The sequence below is a fragment of the Lethenteron reissneri genome, chromosome 24 (genome assembly GCF_015708825.2).
Source record: "Lethenteron reissneri isolate LAM-NWPU_2019-01 chromosome 24, ASM1570882v1, whole genome shotgun sequence".
NCBI lineage: Eukaryota > Metazoa > Chordata > Hyperoartia > Petromyzontiformes > Petromyzontidae > Lethenteron > Lethenteron reissneri.
Genome location: NC_083802.1, coordinates 5,690,978 through 5,714,241, shown reverse-complemented (window position 1 = coordinate 5,714,241; position 23,264 = coordinate 5,690,978). Strand labels below are relative to the sequence as shown.

The following is a 23,264-nucleotide window of genomic DNA, read 5'->3' as shown; positions in this document are numbered from 1 at the left end:
GAAACTAAGCTGTAAAAAAAAAGTTATGACTGGCCAAAAGTGCGTTGTTAAAAACTTTCTACGTTAAAAATATAGTTTTAATCATTAAAGGAATATTCATTAACTAATCCTGAATATAAGTAGATATCGAATCTTATTCAATTTAATTTAAAAACGGCGCAGGTCCATGTAAATGAGGGAGATACGCTCGATATGCACCAAAGCTCAGATTACAACGAAAACGATTTAAATTTATTACAATTGCATTATGCTCATAAATTGAGATTTGATTTGGTTTAAAGTGACAATTCATACCTCGCCTATCTTCTTTCACCGATGCAGAAATAACAGTTAATTTTATTGATCACATACATTATGCATCATTGTGTTAGACATTCACATTGGGAAATGGATTACTTTTTAAAACAGAAAGGTGATATACCAACTGATTATAATCTCAAATATAAACACGCGTAAAATATAATTTTTCCAAATTGGTGACTGATTCAAAATTGTAAATTAAAGGGCAAGCATTGAAGACCTTCATCTGCAGAGATGTGCATCCAGGATATAATAAGCTTGAAATTATGGTACGTCATATTTTCAAATGATGATTAACTAAAATTTGTGGATTTTTTTTTTAAATGTGCATTATTCAGCAAGTACATCATTTGTAATTATCGCTCACTGGTTTTATTTCACGCTTAAACATTTCCTTAAAATAATTCATTTCACAACTTGTTATTTTGTAGTGCTGTTTATTTTTCCCACGGGTGATTTATTTATACGTACAAATTTACTCCAGTTGTTAAGCATGGTTGATAGTAAAATCATATTGACGGATAATTTGAGTGGGTGCCAGTAAAAGTTCGTTAACATGGACCAACATAACATGTTAGCGGTGATGCACATTCCGAAGACTGTGGCCACTCTGTGACCGTAGCAAGAGCCTAAATCCCAAACTACAGAATTAAACAGAACTAACTTGTAAACAAAATCCAGCGGAGAGGCATTGTGACGGAGCACTTGACTCCCAATTGGAAAATTATGAGTCCAAATATCATTCAGAAAGTGACTCAGCCCATCATCTCTCTGGGGTTAAAAAAATAACTACCACTTTGTGGGAAATTAAAATATAAGTTCCACTGGACACAATGTGTAAAATGTTGGACATTTTAAAATGTTAAATAACTGCTTACAATAAAATAGAATAATTATTTCATAATTTAAATTTGTGACAGGGCACAGTATTTACTCAGTCTTGGTCAGTGAGAATCACTCAAGAGGACGTTGAACTACAGAAAATATCTGAGGCAGCCAGGCGGTGAGGTGTCAACAATTGCCCATGTATCAGTAGGTATAAATATTAAGACAATTTTAAGATGTTTTCAGCCAATTCATGTGTGCATGCACGGGAGATTAAACCGGAGCACCTGGAGAAACCCTACACACTATCCCATTTAGATGTAACAGATGGAGTCCACATTTGCTGTACTGCCTTCTCCTGGCAAGCCAGAGAGTGGCACCTCAATGCCCATGGGAAAGGAGTTTCACAACATTTGTACTACCCACCAACCCACAAGAGTAATAATTGTTCGTAACTAAAAACAACAATCCTTACGCATGTAATTCCACTGCTGGATGAGGGCATCCCCACTGCGGATCGTGGCAGCTAATGACCATACTTCACCACGTTGGTCAGTGCGTGTTGGTGTTAGGCTGTACATATGACCATAGTTTTACTACGCTTCAAAACTGGATGCCTTCCGAGGTCTTATGAATTAAGGTAATGGTGTTTTGGTCTCCGATGCGTTTTCAAAGTTGCAGAACAAGCTCCCGAATGTGAATCAAAACGTCACACGCATATCATGTTCAGCAAAACGTGGTACAACCCAAGTACGCATGGAAAACCTGCACAGCGCAAACGTACGCAGCATGTTATCCCCCCCCCCCCAATATTGACTTGATGGAGCAAACTCACCCAAGGTCGGTGAGCGGAGCTTTGTCTCTGCCCCTGCGGTAGCACAAGTAGATCTGTGGACTCTTGAGGCTGCCGTGGTTGAGGTCGGCGGGCAGGCCCAGCGGCGTGCTCTCGATGCACGTGAAGCCCTGCGGCACCTCCTCGCCGTGTGACTTCACGATGACGGCCACATCCGTGATGGGCGCCTTCGGCCGGGCGGTGCGCGGTCCCCCGTCCGATTGGCTCATCTCCTCCTCCAGGGGCCGCGACGTGTCCGTCAGGCCGGCCAGCACAAAGTAGTCTGCCACACGGGGGCCCTTTTCTTCCAGCATGCTGGAATAAAGGCTGGCGATGAAAAGGGTTTCACTTGTTACAACAGGCGTGAACGTATCCTTAGTACATACACGAGCGACTCTGCTGTGTGTGGTGTAATGGTTAACACACTAGGCTTAGAAGTTCTGAAGTTATGAGAGCTGAAACAATGGAGCAAGTTTTTTTAACCCCCCCCTCGCCCACCTATGTCCACCCAGCAGTTAATAGATGAGTAGGTTGTGTTTGATGGATTAAGATCAAGTGGAGATACTCCCACTTCTTCCGAGAGCAGGCCAAATACACTCTCAAGGGGCTCTGTAGAGCTCCCTCTAGTGGAGGTGCTTCTACCAGCAGTGGCGTGAGAAATAAAATTGAGGGGCACCTTTATTTTTTTACTTTTGCGGGGAAAATTTAGGCAGCTGTGCAGTGTTTTTGTTTAGCATGCATAATGCACAAGCGCTATCTTGACAAATTAATGCCATGGTCCATTTGCCAACAATAAAGCACTTAATTTGAAAATTTACTCGTAACAAAATTTTGCAGGATGTCCTACCTTAACCACGATGTCTCGACCACATCACACACTCGTTGTGATCTGAGTTTTATTTTAAAGTAAATTCTTAAAACCATTATTAAACATAATTGGTAACTATTAGCCTGGCGTTCATCTCATATCTGTCCTGACACTGAAGTTAACGTCACAATAACAGTCCTAATACTTTAATTCTAGATTTGAAGTTTTCGTGACTGCAAGGATTCATACTCTTTGGTTTTTTTTTGGTAAAGTCACGTAGGTAAAAAATAAATAAATGAAAACAACTAAATTAAATCACGACGTTTCGGAGGCAACACAAGCTTCCTTCATCAGGTGTAAAAAAGGCACGGCAAAATAACTGTAACTCTCGCTACAGTTATTTTGTTGTGCCTTTTTTACATCTGATGAAGGATGCTTGTGTTGCCTCCGAAACGTCGTGATTTAATTTAGTTGTTTTCATTTATTTTATTGATTGTTTTACCTACGTAATTTTACCGAAAAAAAACAAAGAGTATGAGTCCTAGTAATAGGTTTTTACCCTTTCAACTGGTACAAAAACTGACACCTTTATACAAGGCATCATGTTTGCAATAACCACAACATAAGCAGTCAAAATGCAAACAAAAAGAAACAACTCTGATGATGATAATGCTATGCACTGTCCTTGAAGTTGATTGGTCCACACCCGAGACAGCTTTTCTTAGAGCCTAGTCTCCATTGGTGTTGGACCAGATGACGCCGAAAGGCGTACAACTCAAAGACAGCGCACTATCAGAGTATTGAGAGCTCGGGGTAAGCATTTACACTATGAGACCTCCTTTACCAGTGGCAAAATATAGTAATAGGTTTTTACCCTTTCAACTGGTACAAAAACTGACACCTTTATACAAGGCATCATGTTTGACAACTTTATACAAGTATGAGTCCTAATTCTCTTACGACCCCCCAGGGCCTGTGGTTCTGAGACTCTCTTGAGACCGTGGCGTCACACCAGGAAGTGCCCTGTTTGCATCCGGCCACTCGAAGCCACAGGTCTGATGCAATTATCCCAATTTCACCCTCATCTTGTTCACGTGCAAACACGCGGGCGATGAAGCGAAAGGGTCCTCTCCTCCTCTCCCTTGTCCAGAAGCCATGGCTCAGGCAAAAGGAGCAGTCCGTTCGCAGTCACGTTCAACATAACACCACTTGAGGCAACGTGGCAAATTTGCACCTCCCCACTGTTTTTCGGAGCAGATAGGAATTGCACCACCAGACCTTTCTCACTGGAGCGATGAGGAATATGAGTCGTGCTCATTAACAATTAATATAAAAGTGGGTGATGCAACCTTTTTGTTTTGTTTCACACAGACATAGCTCCGTGTGTTTGGCCCATGGCCAGCCACAATTCGCAAGAGACCCATGTCTCCCGCTTGTACACAACAGAGACACATTATGTTGTGCTGGCTGCTCTATTCTAAGTGCCCCCACCCCCCCCACCCCTCGGCTATAAATGAACGTTTTTCTTATCCGTCACTCTTTTTATCTTGGAATCTTTAGGGGAAATGAGCATTTATGAATAATTACAGTTTGCGGCCGCTGCCTGCTGCAGACAAAAACATTTTAATATAAAAGGTGAGGAAAGAATACTGCCGATTATCTTTGCATCCTCTTTATGTCATAATCGAAGAGCTATTAGGCGGGTAATACCCCATCAATTATTTACTGATTGGATGTAAATGCATATTTTCTTAAAACTGTAAGAAAGCTTTTTCTCAAATCCATATGACAGTAAATCTTCAGGCAGGTTTTAGAGGACATCATCTAGCCACATTTTCTCCTTACAAACCTAAACTGTGCAATGCATTGGCTTTTATGTGAGCATGATGCAGACTACGTGATGAGTGCCGCTCAGTCATTCAGAGGCCTCATGTACACCTGGAGAAAACACTGGGTGAGCAACTGTACAGGCGGTGAACCCACCCGTGATGTCATGTCGGTCCCCTGGCACGAATACTAACGCTGAATGAGCTCACAATCACACTGCTATTCTTTACTGCTTTGGTTTTACAGCTGGGCAGAAAGGGAGTAATGATACTGACAACGCATGCATCCACACGTAAGGAATCCCATAAATACACACAAGTTTACCAGCATAATTGCCAAGTGGTACGAATTTCACCCTCATAATGGAGACCCCTTAATATGGAAGTGGCAAAAAATAGATAAATTAAGACATTAAGATAACAATACTATGTTTTCTTCTCTCTACCATTGCAGCAGACGAGCACATTAGAACCGGTGATGGGGGTGCTGTGGGCTCCATCAATGAGCAGATAAGATCATGAGTAAGGTGGTGGCGGCAGCAGCAGCCACTCACTGACATGCTTTAGCATCTTTGAAGCCATGGTCTGCGTGTGTGGAATGTCATGACCTATCACTATGGAATGCCATGTATCCCAGTTACCAGGCCAACACGGACTCAGAGGAACTACAAAAATAAACGGAAAATGTTGGAAAAATTTTTTCGATCAATGAATAAGCATGTTGAAATCATCTAATGCTGACAGGTCAGCATTGGCGAAGTGAGCTGTCAATGTTTAAACCACATAGTTTGCACGCCATTGAATTGTGATGACTAACAGGAAAAACTCCACGGCAGGGCTACACAAATGTTTAGAAAGTGCAGTTAGCTGTTGCTATGGGACTGATTATTTCCAAAGACATTGGTATGTGAACCAGCAATGAGTACAATGCTTAATCACAAAGCACCTCCAATTAGCACAACTGGCTACGCACCGTGCGAAAGAAGTTCAACATATACATGTATGTCATTAAAACAAGTTGAGTTATTATCGTGCAATCCAATCAGATTTGGATTTATAGAGTATCTTAATAAAGCCGCAGTTCAAACTGTTGTACAGAAACTTGTGGAAGCAGTCAGGCATAGGCGGAGGTAAAAATCGAGCTCTTGAACCATGACTTGAGAAGGGGCAAGGGAGTCAACAGCTCAGATGGGTCGAGGAAAACAAATTCCAGACCATGGGGCAGTGGAGTGTTTACAGCAGGGGTTTGCAACCCTTTCCGAGTGAGGTGCCACAATGAGAATATCCCAGCTCCCAGTGGGACGAGAGGGCCATGTGATAACTTAACAAACGTGACGTAGTGTTGGTGAACAATGTGGGTGTGGTAGCCAGTTCATGGTGAACAGCCCATCGAGTGTTTGATTGCCACTCTTTGGTTCTTTCGGTAAAGTCACGTAGATAGAAAAGAAAAATAGCTAATAGATCACGACGTTTCGATAGCAACACAAGCCTTAGTCTTCAGGTGAAACAACACAGCAGGCGGACTGCTGAGGCAGGAGGAAACGTAGCGAGAGCGCTACTGCAGTCAAAGGTTATATACGTTTGTGGTGGGTACAACCCAAGGGGAAGTCGGCGGGGCTAGGGATGGAATTTGCAAGTAAATGTAAGGCGAGCAAACCTCAGCTAATCCAGGGGAGGGAGGGAGGAGAGGGGGAGAGGATGCCGTAACGGACGAGAGGGTGGGCGTGAAATTTACAGAGGGACCAAGGTGATAGAGAGAAAAAAGCTATCGAATTTAGCAAACTTTAGAAATGTAATGCAACTCAGAGAGTCGGCCAACACAACAGTTACCACTATACCTTCAACGTCCTTCCAAAGATTGCTAAATTTTGCATCCATCGTCTCGGTTGAAGTCATGTGTGGAAATCCTCCCCGTAGAGGCGGTTCAATCTGGATTTGAAGCTTTCGTGACTGCAGGAAATAATACTCTATGGTTCTTTCGATAAAGTCACGTACCCTTAGGTTGTACCCACCACAAATGTGTATAACCTCTGGTTGCAGTCGCTCTCTCGCTACGTTTCCTCCTGCCTCAGCAGTCCGCCTGCTGTGTTGTTTCACCTGAAGACGATGGCTTGTGTTGCTATCGAAACGTCGTGATCTATTAGCTAGTGACCAATTGGCATGTTCTGTTTACATGACAACCCTTACTAGTTGGCTGTGTCGGGTGGTGGCGGGTTTTAACGACACATTTATATATTTACACGATCTCACCCAAAAAAAACCTCTATTATGGATGATATTGGTCGCGAAAGTCTACGTGTTTAACAGAGCTATGTAGCTCAGTGGGGCTACCTAGTAAAATAAAGAGTTGAGTTTCTTTCAGTCTTCGGCCTGTCAAAATCACAAGGTCGGTCGTATCTGGGCCACAGGCCACACCCATCGGTATATACAGCAATATGATACATTTTACAAGACTAATCCAAGGAGAACATGGATAGGTGACCGTCTGGACAGGTTATTCAAAAAGACACTTTACATTTACAAAAAAGTCCCTTATTTTGCATACAATTTGATGAGCATGTATAGGAAATGTTATGCAATCATAAGCAATCGTAACCAGTTAAAAGGCGCTGTTGTAAGCAGGCACACTACTGCCTTAATGTTGAGCTGTCTCACCCCATCTGGATACAAATCCGACAAGCAAACATAAGCAATACAGTAGAGCCCACGGCTTTCCATATGCATTCTTCCAGCTGTGTATCTAAATACTGAGGCTGCCCCAGGAATGCCCCACGTGTAGGTATACATTAGTCATGCAATGATTCAACCCCTTGCAATCCCATGCAATCTCGAGACATGACCCAATAATTATGCGCAACATTCACGAATGTAAAACAATCGCTTCTTTAGCATACAATTTAGTGCAAACATCGCGAGTGGAAGAACATGTTTTAACCGATTACTCGATATTTTGTTATATGCTTATTATTTATACTGCAGCATACAGCCTATATTGGGGGTGGGGGGGGGGGAGTGGCCCAGCAGTTAAATGCCCTGCACGATGAACCATACAGCCTGAGTTTGAGTCCCAGTGACGACTAATATCAGTGGCGAATGATATCCGAATCAGTCCAGGGTCCCCCTTTCACCAATCTACCCAGACCAGCAAGGCGAATTATGATCAATCACCATGACCGAAAAGGCATGGGGCGGGGGACTTTACCACGTATATTAATTTGAGTTATAGTGGATCCAACAGCTCCATTCGCTACTAAGTGACGGCCACGTCACGACAGTGATTGTGACAAGCTCGGTGCGATTTCAAGTCACGTGAAGTGTCAAAGACTTTCTGGCAGGACACTTAACAAACCCCACGTGTTATGCGTTCATGAAGATGACTGCACTGACTAGAAAAAGCTGGATTTGAGCATGACCTCAGACACACAAGCGCTACTCACAAAAGGAAGCAGGAACCTTTTGAGCAAGAATCATAATAAACAGGAAACAAATGCTTGTGGGTGGTGCCTGCGCTGGTTACCCATGTTGTGACCACTGCTATTGATAACCTACGGCGGTCCAATAATAAATAGTACTGCCACGGGCAGCAGCAGGCAACATCAAGACAGCACACAAGTGCTTGGAATGAATTTGACAGCAGCAGGCAGCTGCTGCACTGTACTCTGACATGCAAAGACGCATCCCTGTTTTTTTTATATAACATTGTTTAAATCCATTCCACAAACGTTCCGATTCCAAAGCAATTGCACGTACAATTGTTTGCATATGTACTGTTGTAAGCTAGATCTAAAAAAAAAATGATCAATGGAAAAAACAAGATTCACAATGTAAAGAAATAATAATCCACAATACTACAATGGAAGAGATGCTGACGTGGTGTAATGGTGAGTACACTGGACTGGCAATCAAGAGAACACTTGTTCCATCTCCCAGCGTAGCAGTTGAAACAATCGGCAAGTTCTTAAATCTCCCGACTCTGTCCACATGGCAGTTTAACCAGGAACATCACATACTCTTTGGTTCTTTCGGTAAAGTCACGTAGGTATAAAATTAAATAAATCACGACGTTTCGGGCACAACACAAGTGTCCGTCCTGATGACGGACGCTTTACCGAAAGAACCAATGAGTATGGATTCCTGCAGTCACGAAAGCTTTAAATCAAGGTACATCACAGTTTGTCCCTAGGCTGGTCGTGTGTGGTGGGATAAAGCTTGGGTGCTCCCATCTCTTCCAAGACATCTTGCCGGCATGGAAGAGTAGGCCAAGGTATCCTATAAAGGGGCTCTTCTAGAGTTCCCTCTATTGCAGGGGTTGGCAACCAAAAAAAAAAAATAGATTTTTTTTTTATAATTCGGTCAAAAACACTCAATATTTCAAGAACCGCAATACACGTAAATATGATAAATGTTCCTTAAATAACATCACGAGGCAGTCCTTCAAGAGCCGCATACGGCCCGGAGCCGCAGGTTGCTGACCCCCCCTGTTCTATTGGAAGCCCCTCGGCCAGCAATGGAATGAGCAAGCGATTGTAAGGGCTGCCCCTTTTTCCTTTACCTATTACCGCAGGGCAAGCACACACACACTTGGGTTAAAACTATTTCTGCTAAAAGATCTTGTGTCATATACTGTATTCTAAATATTTGAATACTGCACGTTTGATATATATGATTGTATATTTCAATACTTTGCATTGTTATGAATTATTTGACATTCCGGCCTGGCAAACTCATCAACCGAATAAGCTCGTAGATTTAAAATGTAATACTGCTGTAAAGTACGAATCAAGAAATTTATGTTTCACTCAACAGGCTGTCTTCATCCAAGCACGTCTCGATGAAGCGTGGGATATTGCTATTGGATGTTACTGCACAGGGAAGCCAGATGACACAATCCAAAAAAGTGTTCAATACACTTGCCTGTGCCTCAGCAATGTTTAAGTGGCCGATGTGGATCATGAACAGTGGAATGCACCAAACTTTATGTAGAGGCCTTACACCTCTTGCCAACCATTCTACCCATAGTTGTGTAGATCAACCAATGCCTCCGTCAAGACTTGGCTCTCCATGTGAATGCAATTGCCAAGTAAGGTTTTGTAAAAAAAATATAAACTTTTTCGTTAACTCAACGAGTGCTAGTACTTGGACAAAAGAGTAGAGCTCACCTATCCACTGTTGCACTGTGAGTCACTGAGGACTGATCCTAGACACAACTTGGACGAGGATGAGGCTACAATAAGGCTTGAGCATATCTCAACTTGTGCATCAACTATCCAAGTGCAGCAGAGTTGATGCATTAATAAGCTATCTTGATTTGAAGCTTTCGTGACTGCAGGAATCCATATTCTTTGGTTCTTTCGGTAAAGTCGCGTAGGTAGAAATAAAATAAAATAAATCACGACGTTTCGGGCGCAACACAAGCATCCGTCATAAGGTGGGAAAGCATGGTCCTGCTGCTGATGCAGACTGTTTTAAAAGGTTTGAAACCTGCTGCATCAGCAGCAGACCATGCTTTCCCACCTGATGACGGACGCTTGTGTTGCGCCTGAAACGTCGTGATTTATTTTATTTTTATACCTACGTGACTTTACCGAAAGAACCAAAGAGTATGCATTAATAATAATTACACGTATATCGAGATTTTCATCAAGGATCTCCAAGTACTGTACAGGACACAGCAGCAGCAGACACTCAGAATAAACATTATTGAATACGTAAATAATTGGATGTATATGACAGATACAATGCATCCGCAAGTGACCTAAGTTAGCTTAGAAGAGGTGAATCATTAACACCATGTCCTATTGTTGAAGCTGCATTACTTTAACTCATTCATCAGCCATTTATTTCGAAGGAGAAATAAAACATCACTGCATAGCATACGCTCGCCTGTATTCTAAGGGTCCAATTAATGTATTGGCAAATGTTTCTTGTCGTCAGATTTTTGGCCCAAATGTGTCAATGTCTCCATAACTCGCAATGCGGCAAACTGGCAAGGCGGTGTTTTCGGTCACATTGTCAACATGTAAATTGGGATCAAAATACTGGTATTTTTTTTCTCTTCTGAGTCTGGGTGATTGCATTATCTCATTCAAAATATTGTATTCATGTTTAAATCAAGAAAAATCTACGTGTCATATGCAAGTTTAAATGCACCTTCAAAGAACCTTGCTATGCTCTACAAAAAGGATCCAACCAGTGGCGTAACGACATTGTCAGCTCAGAGGGTGTGGAAATCGGTCAAGTGGGGCCCCAATATTTGATTTGTCTCGCACGGTCGCACCACCGAGAATCTCTATCGCGGCTCCTCTTGCCTAATCACATCATTAGGCATTTTCGTTTTAAATTACTTTTTATTCTTTCACACTGCTGTCGAAAGCATATCTCACGGTAATTGTCAAGGGGGCCTCAACTCGTAGCTATGGCAACCAGGAGGTGTGTGGGGGGGTCAAGGCACCTCCTCTGCCTCCACGCTAGTTATGCTTCTGGACCAACCTGGTCATGTCCAGAAATATATACAGACGCGTATGTGCTCATCTCGCTTTAAATAGGGAAATGTAATATGGGATCACTGTAAGGTTTTAATTTTCAAACTTGCCTGCCAGGCCAGCATGTTGCCGTAACGTCAAGCTGGGCAAGGACCTTCTTCCTGCGTCGTGCTGGTCAAGGCCGGAGCGGTGAAACATCTGTTTGTGGTTTGCATCTTGACTTGTCAGATATTGCGCGCGAGTTCAACTGCGAAGGCTGTTTGTCGTGGAAACAAAACAGTGTTTCGTTGTGCAGTCAATTCTGCTTACAACATCGCTTCTCGGTGCCAGTTCATGCGTTCGCCCCATGCCTCACAGTCTGGGTTTGTATGTTTAACTGTCCTCTCCAGTTACAGGCTTTTTTTGGAAACGCAAACGATACATAGCTACCATTTGCTTAACAGGAAAACGAGTGATATTAAGGGATCACATGAGCGAAGGTGTTGAGCCAAATGCAGACTTGCTTGAAAATGGCGTACTAACATATTCAAATTTGCCATCTATGTTATAAAAGACTAATCTGTGTGCATGTTTGTACAGAGACCTCGTCCTAGACAACTCTACAAATTTCAATGAATGAGGTGTAATTTGAAAGCCCATGATACGCATCTTTTGCAAATGCTGTCAAAATTAAGACTGTGAACTTTGGCCCGATAACTTGGTTAATTAAAATAACACATGCAGACCTTGCTTAGCACCGTGCAGTAAAACTCTTGATTCGTTATAACACTCTTTGTTCGGGAGAAAACGTGTGCTGAATAAAAATCAAATCAAAGTATCTATAAAGCGCTTTCGAGTGAGAACACGCAGCAGCGCAAGCCAGGGCAAAGGACCCGCCCCCAACATTCCATCAGCCAATGAGAGCAAAGTACGCCGAGCCAATCAGAACCCACCCCTGGCGATTCGATTATCACGATTCGTGGTCACAATTACATGAGAGAGATTTTAAAAAAATCGATGTATTTAGCCAGGTGAGAACTCGCACGAGACCAGCATCGAGTCTCGGGCTCCACCTAAAGAAACCTCACCACAGACATTTCGACTGAGCGCATCACTCAGATCACGGAGGTCCTGGACTCTCTTCTCTGCTTCCCCACCGCGGCCTTGTACGAGTATAGTACATAATACCTGCTGAAGTTATTTATTCAATCATGTTTACCATACTCTTTGGTTCTTTCGGTAAAGTCACGTAGGTATAAAATAAATAAATCACGACGTTTCGGGCGCAACTCAAGCGTCCCGTCATCAGGTGGGAAAGCATGGTCTGCTGCTGAGGCAGACTGTTTTAAAAGGTTTGAAATGGGTGTAGCCTAAGGGTCATAAAGAAGTGGCCGGGGCTAGCGATGTTAATGTGAGAGATTAGCATGTAACTGTAAGGTAGAAGGAGAGTGGCCTTCTTTACGAGGGCATGGAAGTGGCTATGTTAATGTGAGAGATTAGCATGATGTTAATGAGAGATTAACATGATGTTAATGTGAGAGTTTAGCATGTAACTGTAGAAAAGGAGGGTGAGCATGATATATCTAAGAGAGAGGCATAGAGAGACACAGATAGTCGGAAATAACAGCTGACATAGGCAGGTAGGACTGGAAACAGCACAGTCAGTTAAGACTTTACCTGGTTAATAACGTCCGTTCCAATGATTGCTCAGTTTATACCCATCCTCTCGGTTGAAGTTGTGTTTATATGTCTGGATGGCTTCATGAACAAATCTCTGAAGGTAGGCCGGTAGGTTTGCAGAGTACCTCCGTCTTGGAAAAATCTATTTCGTGTGAACACAAGGCAGATCTGAAACACGGTAGGACTAATACCTCTGCCGTTGCTGATCATTGTTTTAATGCTGTGGGCTCACACGAAATAGATTTTTCCAAGACGGAAGTACTCTGCAAACCTACCGGCTACCTTCAGAGATTTGTTCATGAAGCCATCCAGATATATAAACAGACACAACTTCAACAGAGAGGATGGGTACTAACTGAGCAATCATTGGAAGGACGTTATTAACCAGGTAAAGTCCTTAACTGACTGTTATGTTTCCATGCCTTCCTGCCTATGTCAGCTGTTATTTCGACTCTCTGTGTCTCTCTCTATGCCTCTCTCTTAGATCTATCATGCTCACAGTGTCCTTTAGCATTGCACTCTCATGCCTTTGGATTGCACTCTCATGCTCACATGTCCTTTGGATTGCACTCTCATACTCACAGGCCCTTTGGATTGCACCTGTTTGGTTGCACTCCCTCGTCGAGGAGGCCGCTCTCCTTCTATCTTACAGTTACATGCTAATTTCTCACATTAACATCACTAGCCCTGGCCACTTCTTTATGACCCTTGGGCTACACCCATTTCAAACCTTTTAACACAGTCTGCCTCAGCAGCAGACCATGCTTTCCCACCTGATGACAGATGCTTGTGTAGTGCCCGAAACGTCGTGATTTATTTTATTTTATACCTACGTGACTTTACCGAAAGAACCAAAGAGTATGGATTCCTGCAGTCATGAAAGCTTCAAATCATGTTTACCATCTCTATTATTATAATTAGTGCTGTTACCAATACCCCAAGGAAGCCCTCATATATTCCTCATATAGAAAATTGATGAATCCTTGAATAAATAAGTGGGTTCCAGACATGAATACACGAGTTCAAACACAAGGCAAGGTCACGTGATGTCTTTGGCGTCAAAAACAAATTGTGGTCCCCGCCTCAATACGGCGATTTGAAAACACATTCCTGCAGAGGGAGCTGGTAGGAATGTTGGGTTGCTCGGTCAATGGCCAGGGTCAACGGCGGCGTGGTGTATTCCGCAAATATGGCCGACTGTGAGGGCGGGCACAAGTCGGCGTGAGTAGGTTATAAGGGCACTACGGGGTGACCAGCCCCTCCCCACCCAGCCCCACCCCTCCTGCCCCCCACCCAGCCCCCCCCTCCCCACCCAGCTCCTCCCCACCCTCCCTCTCCACCCAGCCCCACCCCTCCCATTTTTGGATGCACGACGGACGGACACAATAATCCCCTGTGGGCTGGTGTAACCAGGAGGTTCCGACCAGTATAACCTGCCCTGGCTCAGGATCAACACTGCCCGAGCACTTCTGACAGTAAGGAGACACTGACATTAAATCCAATAAAGTTCAAAATTTGCTTCAACGAGCTAAGGATTAACATTAAAAACACACGGTGAAAGATATTCATTAAACACGGGAATTTGTGTACTAAACCACACAAGCAAGAAACAACATTAACAAGCAACTGCAAGTAAAATCTTGGCACCGCGATTAAAACAATTCCGGAAGGCTGCTTTTTTATTCTAATCAGAGACGGCACGCTGGGTGCTTAAATGAGTCTTGTAAAACTGCTAGACGGTAGACACTAATCCATCTGCCACTTTACATGCAAAAGATATACCACCATACAACTTACATCACTTGTAACGATCACTTATTTTCGACATTGTTTTCAAATTATAAACGGTGACTTTATCATGCAAATCCCCAAAGAGATGTTCAAGATTATGAATAAGCGTCCCGTTAAAGTGAGTTTCTATCCAACTATAAATTCACGAAGAATAATTTTATTTCATGTTACATTATTAACAGTATGTAAGAAACCCTCTTCAGAAGTAACAAAACTGTTAAGAAAAGCAAGCGGGCTTGGGCAGATGTCAAGAGAAGGGATGATGGCCGATGGTCAAGACTGACAGCCGAGGAATCGAAAGAATCGGAGATGAACGTCAAGGGAAGATCAACTCGCGTGCAGGTGCTTGATGGATTATTTACAGCAGAAGATTGTGAGATATGGCGACGGCTTGAGAAGGTGTTCGTCCAGCAGTAGATAGATCGTGGCTGATGACGATGACGAGGATGATGAAGAATAACTCGGAAGCGCTAGGTTACCGCTTTGTGTGCACATGAGCCTGCACACACACAAGGGATCCACTGAATATTACTTCTTGTGAGACGCTGGACACTGAGTACCTTATTAGGTGTCTGGCCAGAGCTGAAGCTGAATAGCACAGTATATTTTTGGAGGAGAGTGTAGCGGCTTCATGGAGAGTAATGAGGCCTAATGTGGGGCGAGGGGGCGTGGGCATTTTAGGAAGCTTAAAAGGAGGGGTGTGCGTCGACCGGCCTGATTGGAAGAGTGGGTCAGTGGGTCATCCTACGACCAAATCCGTCAAAATGGGCCCCATCTCGTTCGATCTCAGAAACTGAGGACCAAAGCCTGGCTAGTAATAGGGATGGGTAACCACAAAGGCTTGTCAGGTGTTGTAGATGGGACTGTGAGGTAATCAGGAGATGGCGCGTCATATGTGTGGCTTTTCTCTGCATACTATAGTTTCCGCCCACAAGCCAAACACTCATTAATGGTATTGGCCAAATGTCCAAATGCAGGATCCTGGAAAAAAGTATCGAGACTCAGCGAGGCTTTCCTAGTTAAATAACTGCCGTTTTTACCAGGTAGACACATAAATACATACATGAACATGGAGAGAGCTATCTAGGCAAACAGGAACAGAGTTCTGCAGAGAAATGTGTGGGAAACATGGGACGTAGGGAAATGGGAGTCACAAAGGAACACATGGGGGGGACATGTGGAGATGTGGGTGGACGCAGATGAATACAGGAAACAGTGAGACAGGTGGCTACCACCCACTTGGCAGTCTGGGCCACTTTTCCAAATCAAAAAGCACATCCTTCTTAGCAATATTATCACGACATAATCAACATTTAAAATATTAAAGACAGCACTATTTTAAATAAAATACAAAATCTCAAGTTAATTAAAATAAGACTTTCCCCCCATAGCATACGTGTCAAAATCCCCAGTTTCAAATAAACCCAGAGCTTAAGGGCAAAATTACAGTGGTAATCAGCAACAGCTGAATTTCAAAGCAGTCAAAAGTTAGGACCTGTGAGTTTATGGTTGATTGGTTGGTTATTTGATGACAAGACAAATGAAAGATATGATTTTGGTTTGAATATGAGCTTTCAGATGTGCCGCAAGCCATACATTTCTAAAAACAAAGGCATGAAACTCAGTTCAAAAGAGAACCAGATGTCAGGTTTCAGTCTACATGTGTGACTACAATGAGATGTTAGTGAAATCAGATGCAGAAATTTTATATTTTATTTAAACTCAGCTATATAGCTCTTTTCAGAAGAGACCTGGCCACATATGATAGCTCAACAAAGTGGCTTATGATGTAGAAATGTATAGCAGCCAAATACTCTAAACCAATATTTTCAAATACAGAGGGAAAAACCAGAGGACCCGGAGAAAAATCCACACGATCACGGGGTGAACATGGAAACTCCAAATATACAGGCATTAGGGTCGGGATCGAATGCACGATCTCCTGCATACCCGGCAAGGTAGTTAACACGTTACCACCGCGGCACAATTTCATTGCATTCCAGGATTTAACATAAATATAATTTCAGATTATTAACAAAATATAACTTTAAGCAATTAAGGAACTGTAAGTAATGGAGCCTCCAATTTTTTTAAGGTTTGCTCAAATAATCTGATGAGTAGATAAAACAGGAAAACATCTTGGCTTCTATTTTGTGGTTAAAGTCTAAATATAGAAAATGCATTTCTAGAAGGACCATTCATGATTGCAAGCTTATATTAACTTCATAAGAACGATAAGAGGACACATTAACATGTAAAATGCCTCATTTTCCAAATGGTACCACAATTTTTCCGTGATGTGCTTGCAAGGCGGCCAGAGCACTGGTGCAGAAAAAATTAGATGACAAAATGTAGTGGCCCTATAGCTCAAGACTGGCATCATCCATTAGGAACAAAGCATATATTGTAGTAGATGGATATAAGCACACCCTTTGGGAGCAAGTCCCTCTGTGCTTATATCAAAAGTAGTGTGCTTGGGTCAAACGTTGCCCTTTACATTTTCCCCATCAATATAATGTAGGATGTGTTTCCTATATCAGAATTGGGCTTAACCAAGGTGTGGTGATATCTAACATCTCCCATACAATTTTTGGTTTCATATAATGGTTGGTGCCCTGGATTTTCAAACCATAGTTCACTGGCTCGCCAGCTGCCTGGCCAGTAAAAGAGTAGGCCAAATAACCTATGGGAGAGGCTCTTTTGTGCTCCCTCTAGTGCTGGCTAGCCATCAAACAAAGACAGTCACTGCATCGCACGCATTCAGATGCGCTTCTACAACCATCTGGGACTCTCTTCCTTCTGATATTAAGAAGCAATTGGAGCTAGGCACTTTTAAATCTAGATTTAAACTAATTTCTTTCTAAATGCTTTTTTGTGTTTAGTTTGTTGTCCTTCCCCTGCACCTCCGATTAGCATGGTTGGCTACATATGGTCAGATAGAAGTTCAACATTGATACATACAGGCCCTTCTGCCAGCAGTGGCTTGAGCAAGCAATTGCAGAGTTGCACGTCTGCCTCTCACATAGGCATCATTTGGTGACACACAAGCAAATGCACACTTTCAAGAGGACCCTTGCACTTGTGTGTTTGGCCAGATCCTTTGTGAGTATTCTCCAAAATGAATGAAAGCACACGCTGCCAAACCGTTTCACATTTGCTCATTTAGAAACCAAGGTGACGGTAAACACGTGAATGCAATTCCGATGTTTCATCACGGTAGGATGAGGCCTTTGCTCAAAATCTGCAGACCAGCTGGGGTCACATGCAATGCTGTTACTGCGGAATAACCACAGCTCTTTGCTTTTGCAGACTTCCTGGCCAGTCTGCTTTCCTCACCAAGGCCTACAGCAAACATTCAGAGTCTGCAACCATTTGCACACAATAGAAAACTCGGTTTGCAACAAGTGGGTAACGTGTACGCAAAAGTTTTAGCTTGCTATACAAAGGACACTGATATTGTTTCTTTGCATTGGTTGTGGTGGAGAGCAAAAATGTTTAGCACTTTTATTTTATGCAGGTTTTAAATGAGTTCCACACAAAGGCTTTCCACTTCCCTCTAAAAGAGTTGTGCCCATAAACACGCAATGGTGGACGCATCCAAGACATTTTGTGCGGGGCTTTTAGAAAGCACTATTGTTGCCCCTTCTATTTAAAGCGGGAGAAAAATGTTAGGGGACAAGTTAAACACAGTTTCTGCAACGTGGCATACTATGGCTTGAACATTTTTTAATCTGAGCACTTTTTTTTTACAATTAGTGTTTCACCATGGATATCAATGAGGCCCCTCTGTTTGTGTGAACATTGCAAATCATGAGCCACTGCACATTTATAGGACATTGTTTGCTGCTAGTTCTTTACCATGGGTGTGTGATAAAATATTTCTTGGCAAATAGCGATTTATTTTGGAAGGAGGAAAATGTCACGGCCTGCTAACGCATGTGGCAAACTGACGCATTTGACCTTGTGCATTATTGCATGCTGAGCAATGTACAGAAGCTGTTTTTAAAACGTGTGCATGCATCACATCATAATAGATGCAAGTATTTTGTATTTCAACTTTATTGGGAAATATTTCATGTAAACACAACACAAATTAGCCTGGTAAATTAACTGCAATAACATATCATATCAAGAGGAGAAAAAAAGGTTGTCAGGTATAATGCTATATTTTCTCTTGCATTAAATTTTTTTAACATTAATGTAAGAAAAAAAACTTTAAATATGATCCGAACATGTACAGCCCTTTGGTCAAGCGACTGCTGGGTGAGTGTCTCGTCGAGGTTATTTGATGACACTTCACCACACTGGACAGTGCAAGGCTGCCCAAAGGCTTGGAGGGGCATAGACGGGAGCTATAAAGGTCGAGTACAACAACGTATCTTGTGTCACTGCTCTACACTGCCGACAACTTAGCCCCTGCAACAGCCTATAACACCTGGCGTGCATGGTGATCACTCATCCAAGCACGATCCAGGCTCAGCTCTGCTTAGTTTCCAAGATCTGATGAGATCGGATGCATTCTGAGTGTTTTGGTTATTGGCTTCATGGAAATAAACGGCCTGCAATATACATATACTGCAAGCAAACAGCTGTCAGCAATGTACCCTGTGAATTTCTAATGATAAATGACTACATATACAGCACATGTAGCTCTCACTATCAAAGGATTGTTTTACATAAACCCTGACTTTTAAAAAAATCAATAGCTCAGAGACAAGTATTTTTGTATGAATGTTAGGTAACAACCATATTATATAACAATGATGACAGTATCTTATTCCACACAAATCATTTTGGTGGCTTGTAGAAACACACCCATCCCCCTACCTTTATTTGGAAACACTGACTAAATAACCTCGGGGAAAATCTAAGTCAATTCCTGGCAGTAAAGAAATGCACTGTTACCCTTTGATAGTAAATAGCATGATGTCAAGGGCAATATGCAGGCATTTGTAAACCCACATCAAAATGCAGCATCAAAACATAAAATTACATCAATAATGGAAGTGATTATGAAGATAATACTGTAGTGACAATTAATAAACTCAAATGGTGGTGAATGATTAAATTAGCAATTATCACATTAATATATCAAGATTACGGTCGTATGAATACAGCTTTAAATTTAGAGTTATTGGAATTCTAGTTAAAACAATGTTATGGCGATTTGAGTTTTTTTTACACTTTCATAAAGTGTAGAGAATTTCACTGATAAATGAATACTTGTGCCCGACACAGACCTTGTAGAACATAAGGCAGGTTTTTTTTTAATGCTCACCTTCTCCCAATGACATAGGAAATAACCAGCAGTGTACTACCAATGAGACACAAAGCCTCAACTGCCGAGTGAAAGTGACTTCCTGCACAAATTAATGTACGGTGGGGGCCCCTCTAGATTGGCAGCCCCAAGTCAGTGATGGAAATTATAAATTGGTTTTCATAACGCATTTACAAACCTAGTGACCTGATTCCACTCCCAGCCACAGCTATTTGCCATCAATGGCGATGCATTAACAAACCCATTGACCTGATTCCATTTCCCAGCCACGGCTACTGCCATCAATGTGATATCTGAAGCGGACCTTTGCTCCCTGCTTCAACCTGCACCGACCAGCGTGATTAAACATAGCTCCTGTGACTGGCACGGCAGTGGATTGGCCAAGGGTTGAATGTTCTCATTAAAACACCGAGGTGATGATTATATACTGAAATATTGTTCCATTTCTAAGAGGATGTTTTTCAAATGTCCCTTCACTGATCAATATTCAATCACAAAAGCATGTCCGTATAGTTTAGGGTATGCCTTTCCAGTAGCACCTTCTGCACATATCTTTATACTGCACATGTACTCTTAAGTTGATTCAATATCTTCACAATGTTTATCATTTAGACAAAAAAACAGGTTCACTACTGGGTAATATATGCGCCGCTATCCCTGCACATATATGTATTTCTTTTAGGACTCCCTATCCCAACTAATATTATCACCGAGTTCTCCCCCTGGGTTAAATTAAGGAAGTAATCTTGTAACATAAGAAGAGAAGCTTGCATGTAGCTCATTTGTGAGAGGCCGTCTGTTCTCCGCTATCAAGACACATTTTTAGTCATCATTAATAATGTTCCAAAAAAGTGTTTGGCACTTGCATACAATGGCCTACTATTTCGAATAATAGACCTTTTACATCCGCTGGTAATAAGGCGGCGTATGTCCTCTCCCAAGAACGGCATGCTTATCTGACAACATTCCAGTAACATATTATTATGGAGGACAGTCGAGATAAGGATGAATGTTTCATCACTTTCAGACTTTATGTCAGCACCCTATATATGCGTTCACGTGAGCCAGCCACTAGAAGAGAGCAATCACATTTGACAGTCCCAGTGAAAACAAGTTAATGTCTCATCTTAAGGCCACTTCACTGGGCAAGTAATTCCATGTGGCATGCAGACGGCATCATGAATGGCCACGATTGTAATCAAGTCCATTCACGGCGGTAAACTGTTGAATATTAATGTTGTGCGTTTTACTACTGGAAAGTATGCACACAATTGGGATTTTAATGATATTCACCGAATAAAAATATTAAATCAAACGATACATTTATTTCAATCATGCAAAGTGGATGAAATTCAAACTGTCGTTTTTTAAAGGCAGCTATTGCACAGCTGAGCCAAATGATTTTCTTCTGTAACACACAGATAATTTTCATAATAACGTCATAAATTTCGATTTAAAGGATTTAAAGCTTTCGTGACTGCAGGGATTCATCTTCTTGGTTCTTTCGGTAAAGTCACGTAGAAGGGAAATAATAAAATAATAAAAATAAAACATTATAAAATACAATTCTCACGACGTTTCGGCCACAACGCAAGCAGCCGTCCTCAGGTGAAGAACAGGGCTGTCGGAAAGACAGCGAAAGACAGCGAAAGACAGCGTCTTTCCGACAGACCTGTTCTTCACCTGAGGATGGCTGCTTGCGTTGTGGCCGAAACGTCGTGAGAATTGTATTTTATTACGTTTAATTTTTTTATTTCCCTTCTACGTGACTTTACCGAAAGAACCAAGAAAACGTCATAAATGTTTTACACTCTATTGGGCTTCACGTACTAACAATATCCAGCATGCACATTAAATAAGGGAACATCGTTTTCTTGTGAAAAGCTCAGTGATGAAGCAGCACGTTAAAATTGATTAGCAAAGCTTCAAGGGCAGGAAGCAGTGGCAACTCTTTCACAACATGTGGAAGGGTAAATCAGCATGTGTCATGCAAGCACTTCCTGTTAAAGGCAAGATTGAAAAATGGGCCTGATACATTGTGTAGGTTTTACCATCTACCTCGACAAGCTTCAAATCTCCGGACCGAGAATATCTTGCATAAAAATGTGCACGATAGAACGAATCACTGCGAACTTAAACTACATTATGAACTGAACACACCTTAGCAAGAATAAAGACCCATAAAAGTGATCCATTATGCACTTTATATTCTTTGGGCATTTCGGTAAAGTCACATAGCTAGGTTCAAAGAAAATAACAAAAAAACTACGACGTTTTTTTTTCCTGACGATCGCTTGTGTCGCGATCGAAATGTCGTAAGTTTTTTTTTGTTATTTTCTTTTAACCTATCTACGTGACTTTACCGAAAGACCCAAAGAATATGACTTCCTGCAGTCACGAAAGCTTTAAGTCAAGACTTGTGCACCTTATGAAGTTTCGCTGCACATTTATCAGTGAGGAAACTCGTGTGACCAACACGACCGTATCCGGTACTCCAGTGTGATATTCTACATGCCTCCACGAAACCCCACAATTGCTTGACAGGATGCCTATTAAATTTTTAATTTCTTGCTTCACGACAAAAATACAAAATGCTGCTTATGTGTTTTGTTGTTCTATTTTTAGTTGTGTCCAAATATTTTTTTAGATTTAATACGGGTTACCACCACGTAGAAACTGATGGCATGCAATACATCTGCATGCCTCGGGAAATGAAGGCCTGCAACTATTTTGAACTGTGACTCAAAATCTGTCACAGATGAAAACAACTTCATACGACACAGCATCGTTTTTCATTTTGAGGCTACACATGGATGACGGCATGCTGTGTGCTGGTGTAAAGTGGTACGATAATGTGTGTTCACATGAGCAAGGTGAATTAAGAAAATCAAACATTTAAACTAAACAGCCAAATACCACGAAACGGTATGTTTCCAAACGTGGAGGGAAAACCCGGAGGATCCAGAGAAAAACCCATGCGACCACAGGGAGAACATACAAACTCCAAATAGACAGGCGTCAGTGTCGGGATCGAACCAACTAACTCCTGCATACCAGGCAAAGTGGTTAACATCTCGCCACCGCGGCGCCATTTGATTACTCCAAATCCACTTACAATCTGCTTGCAATAAACCTGCTCCAAGTGTCGTTTTAAATTAATGCACCTAGTAAATAGCAACCAGATGCACAGGAAAAAAAACAGGTTTGTGCTTCCAGAGGCCTTTCCATAACATAAATGCTGAATAACAATATTGTCTTCAACCCAATTATATGTCGAATGAGCCGATTATTGGGATGGCGTGCTATTTCCAGATAATAAAGCAACACATTACTTTTATTATTTAAAAACAGGACCCTGCGGGGTGGGCTGGTAGGAATAATACTTAGTACCGGTACAGAGATATCGACCGGGTATAGAGGAGTTAAAGAAAAAATTACTGTATTCTAGTGTAACGTTAATTAA

General features: G+C 42.1%; 1 protein-coding gene across 3 annotated transcripts in view; it reads right to left on the bottom strand.

The window, feature by feature from the left end:
* LOC133346457 (C-myc promoter-binding protein-like) overlaps positions 1 to 23,264 on the bottom strand; it is a 120,064-nt gene that overhangs the window by 91,253 nt on the left and 5,547 nt on the right. For all 3 annotated transcript variants that reach the window (XM_061558030.1, XM_061558031.1, XM_061558032.1), the window contains one exon: positions 1,961 to 2,284. In XM_061558030.1, coding sequence (XP_061414014.1) covers positions 1,961 to 2,271 — 311 coding nt within the window. In that variant the 5' untranslated portion in view covers positions 2,272 to 2,284. The remainder of the gene's footprint in view (positions 1 to 1,960; positions 2,285 to 23,264) is intronic.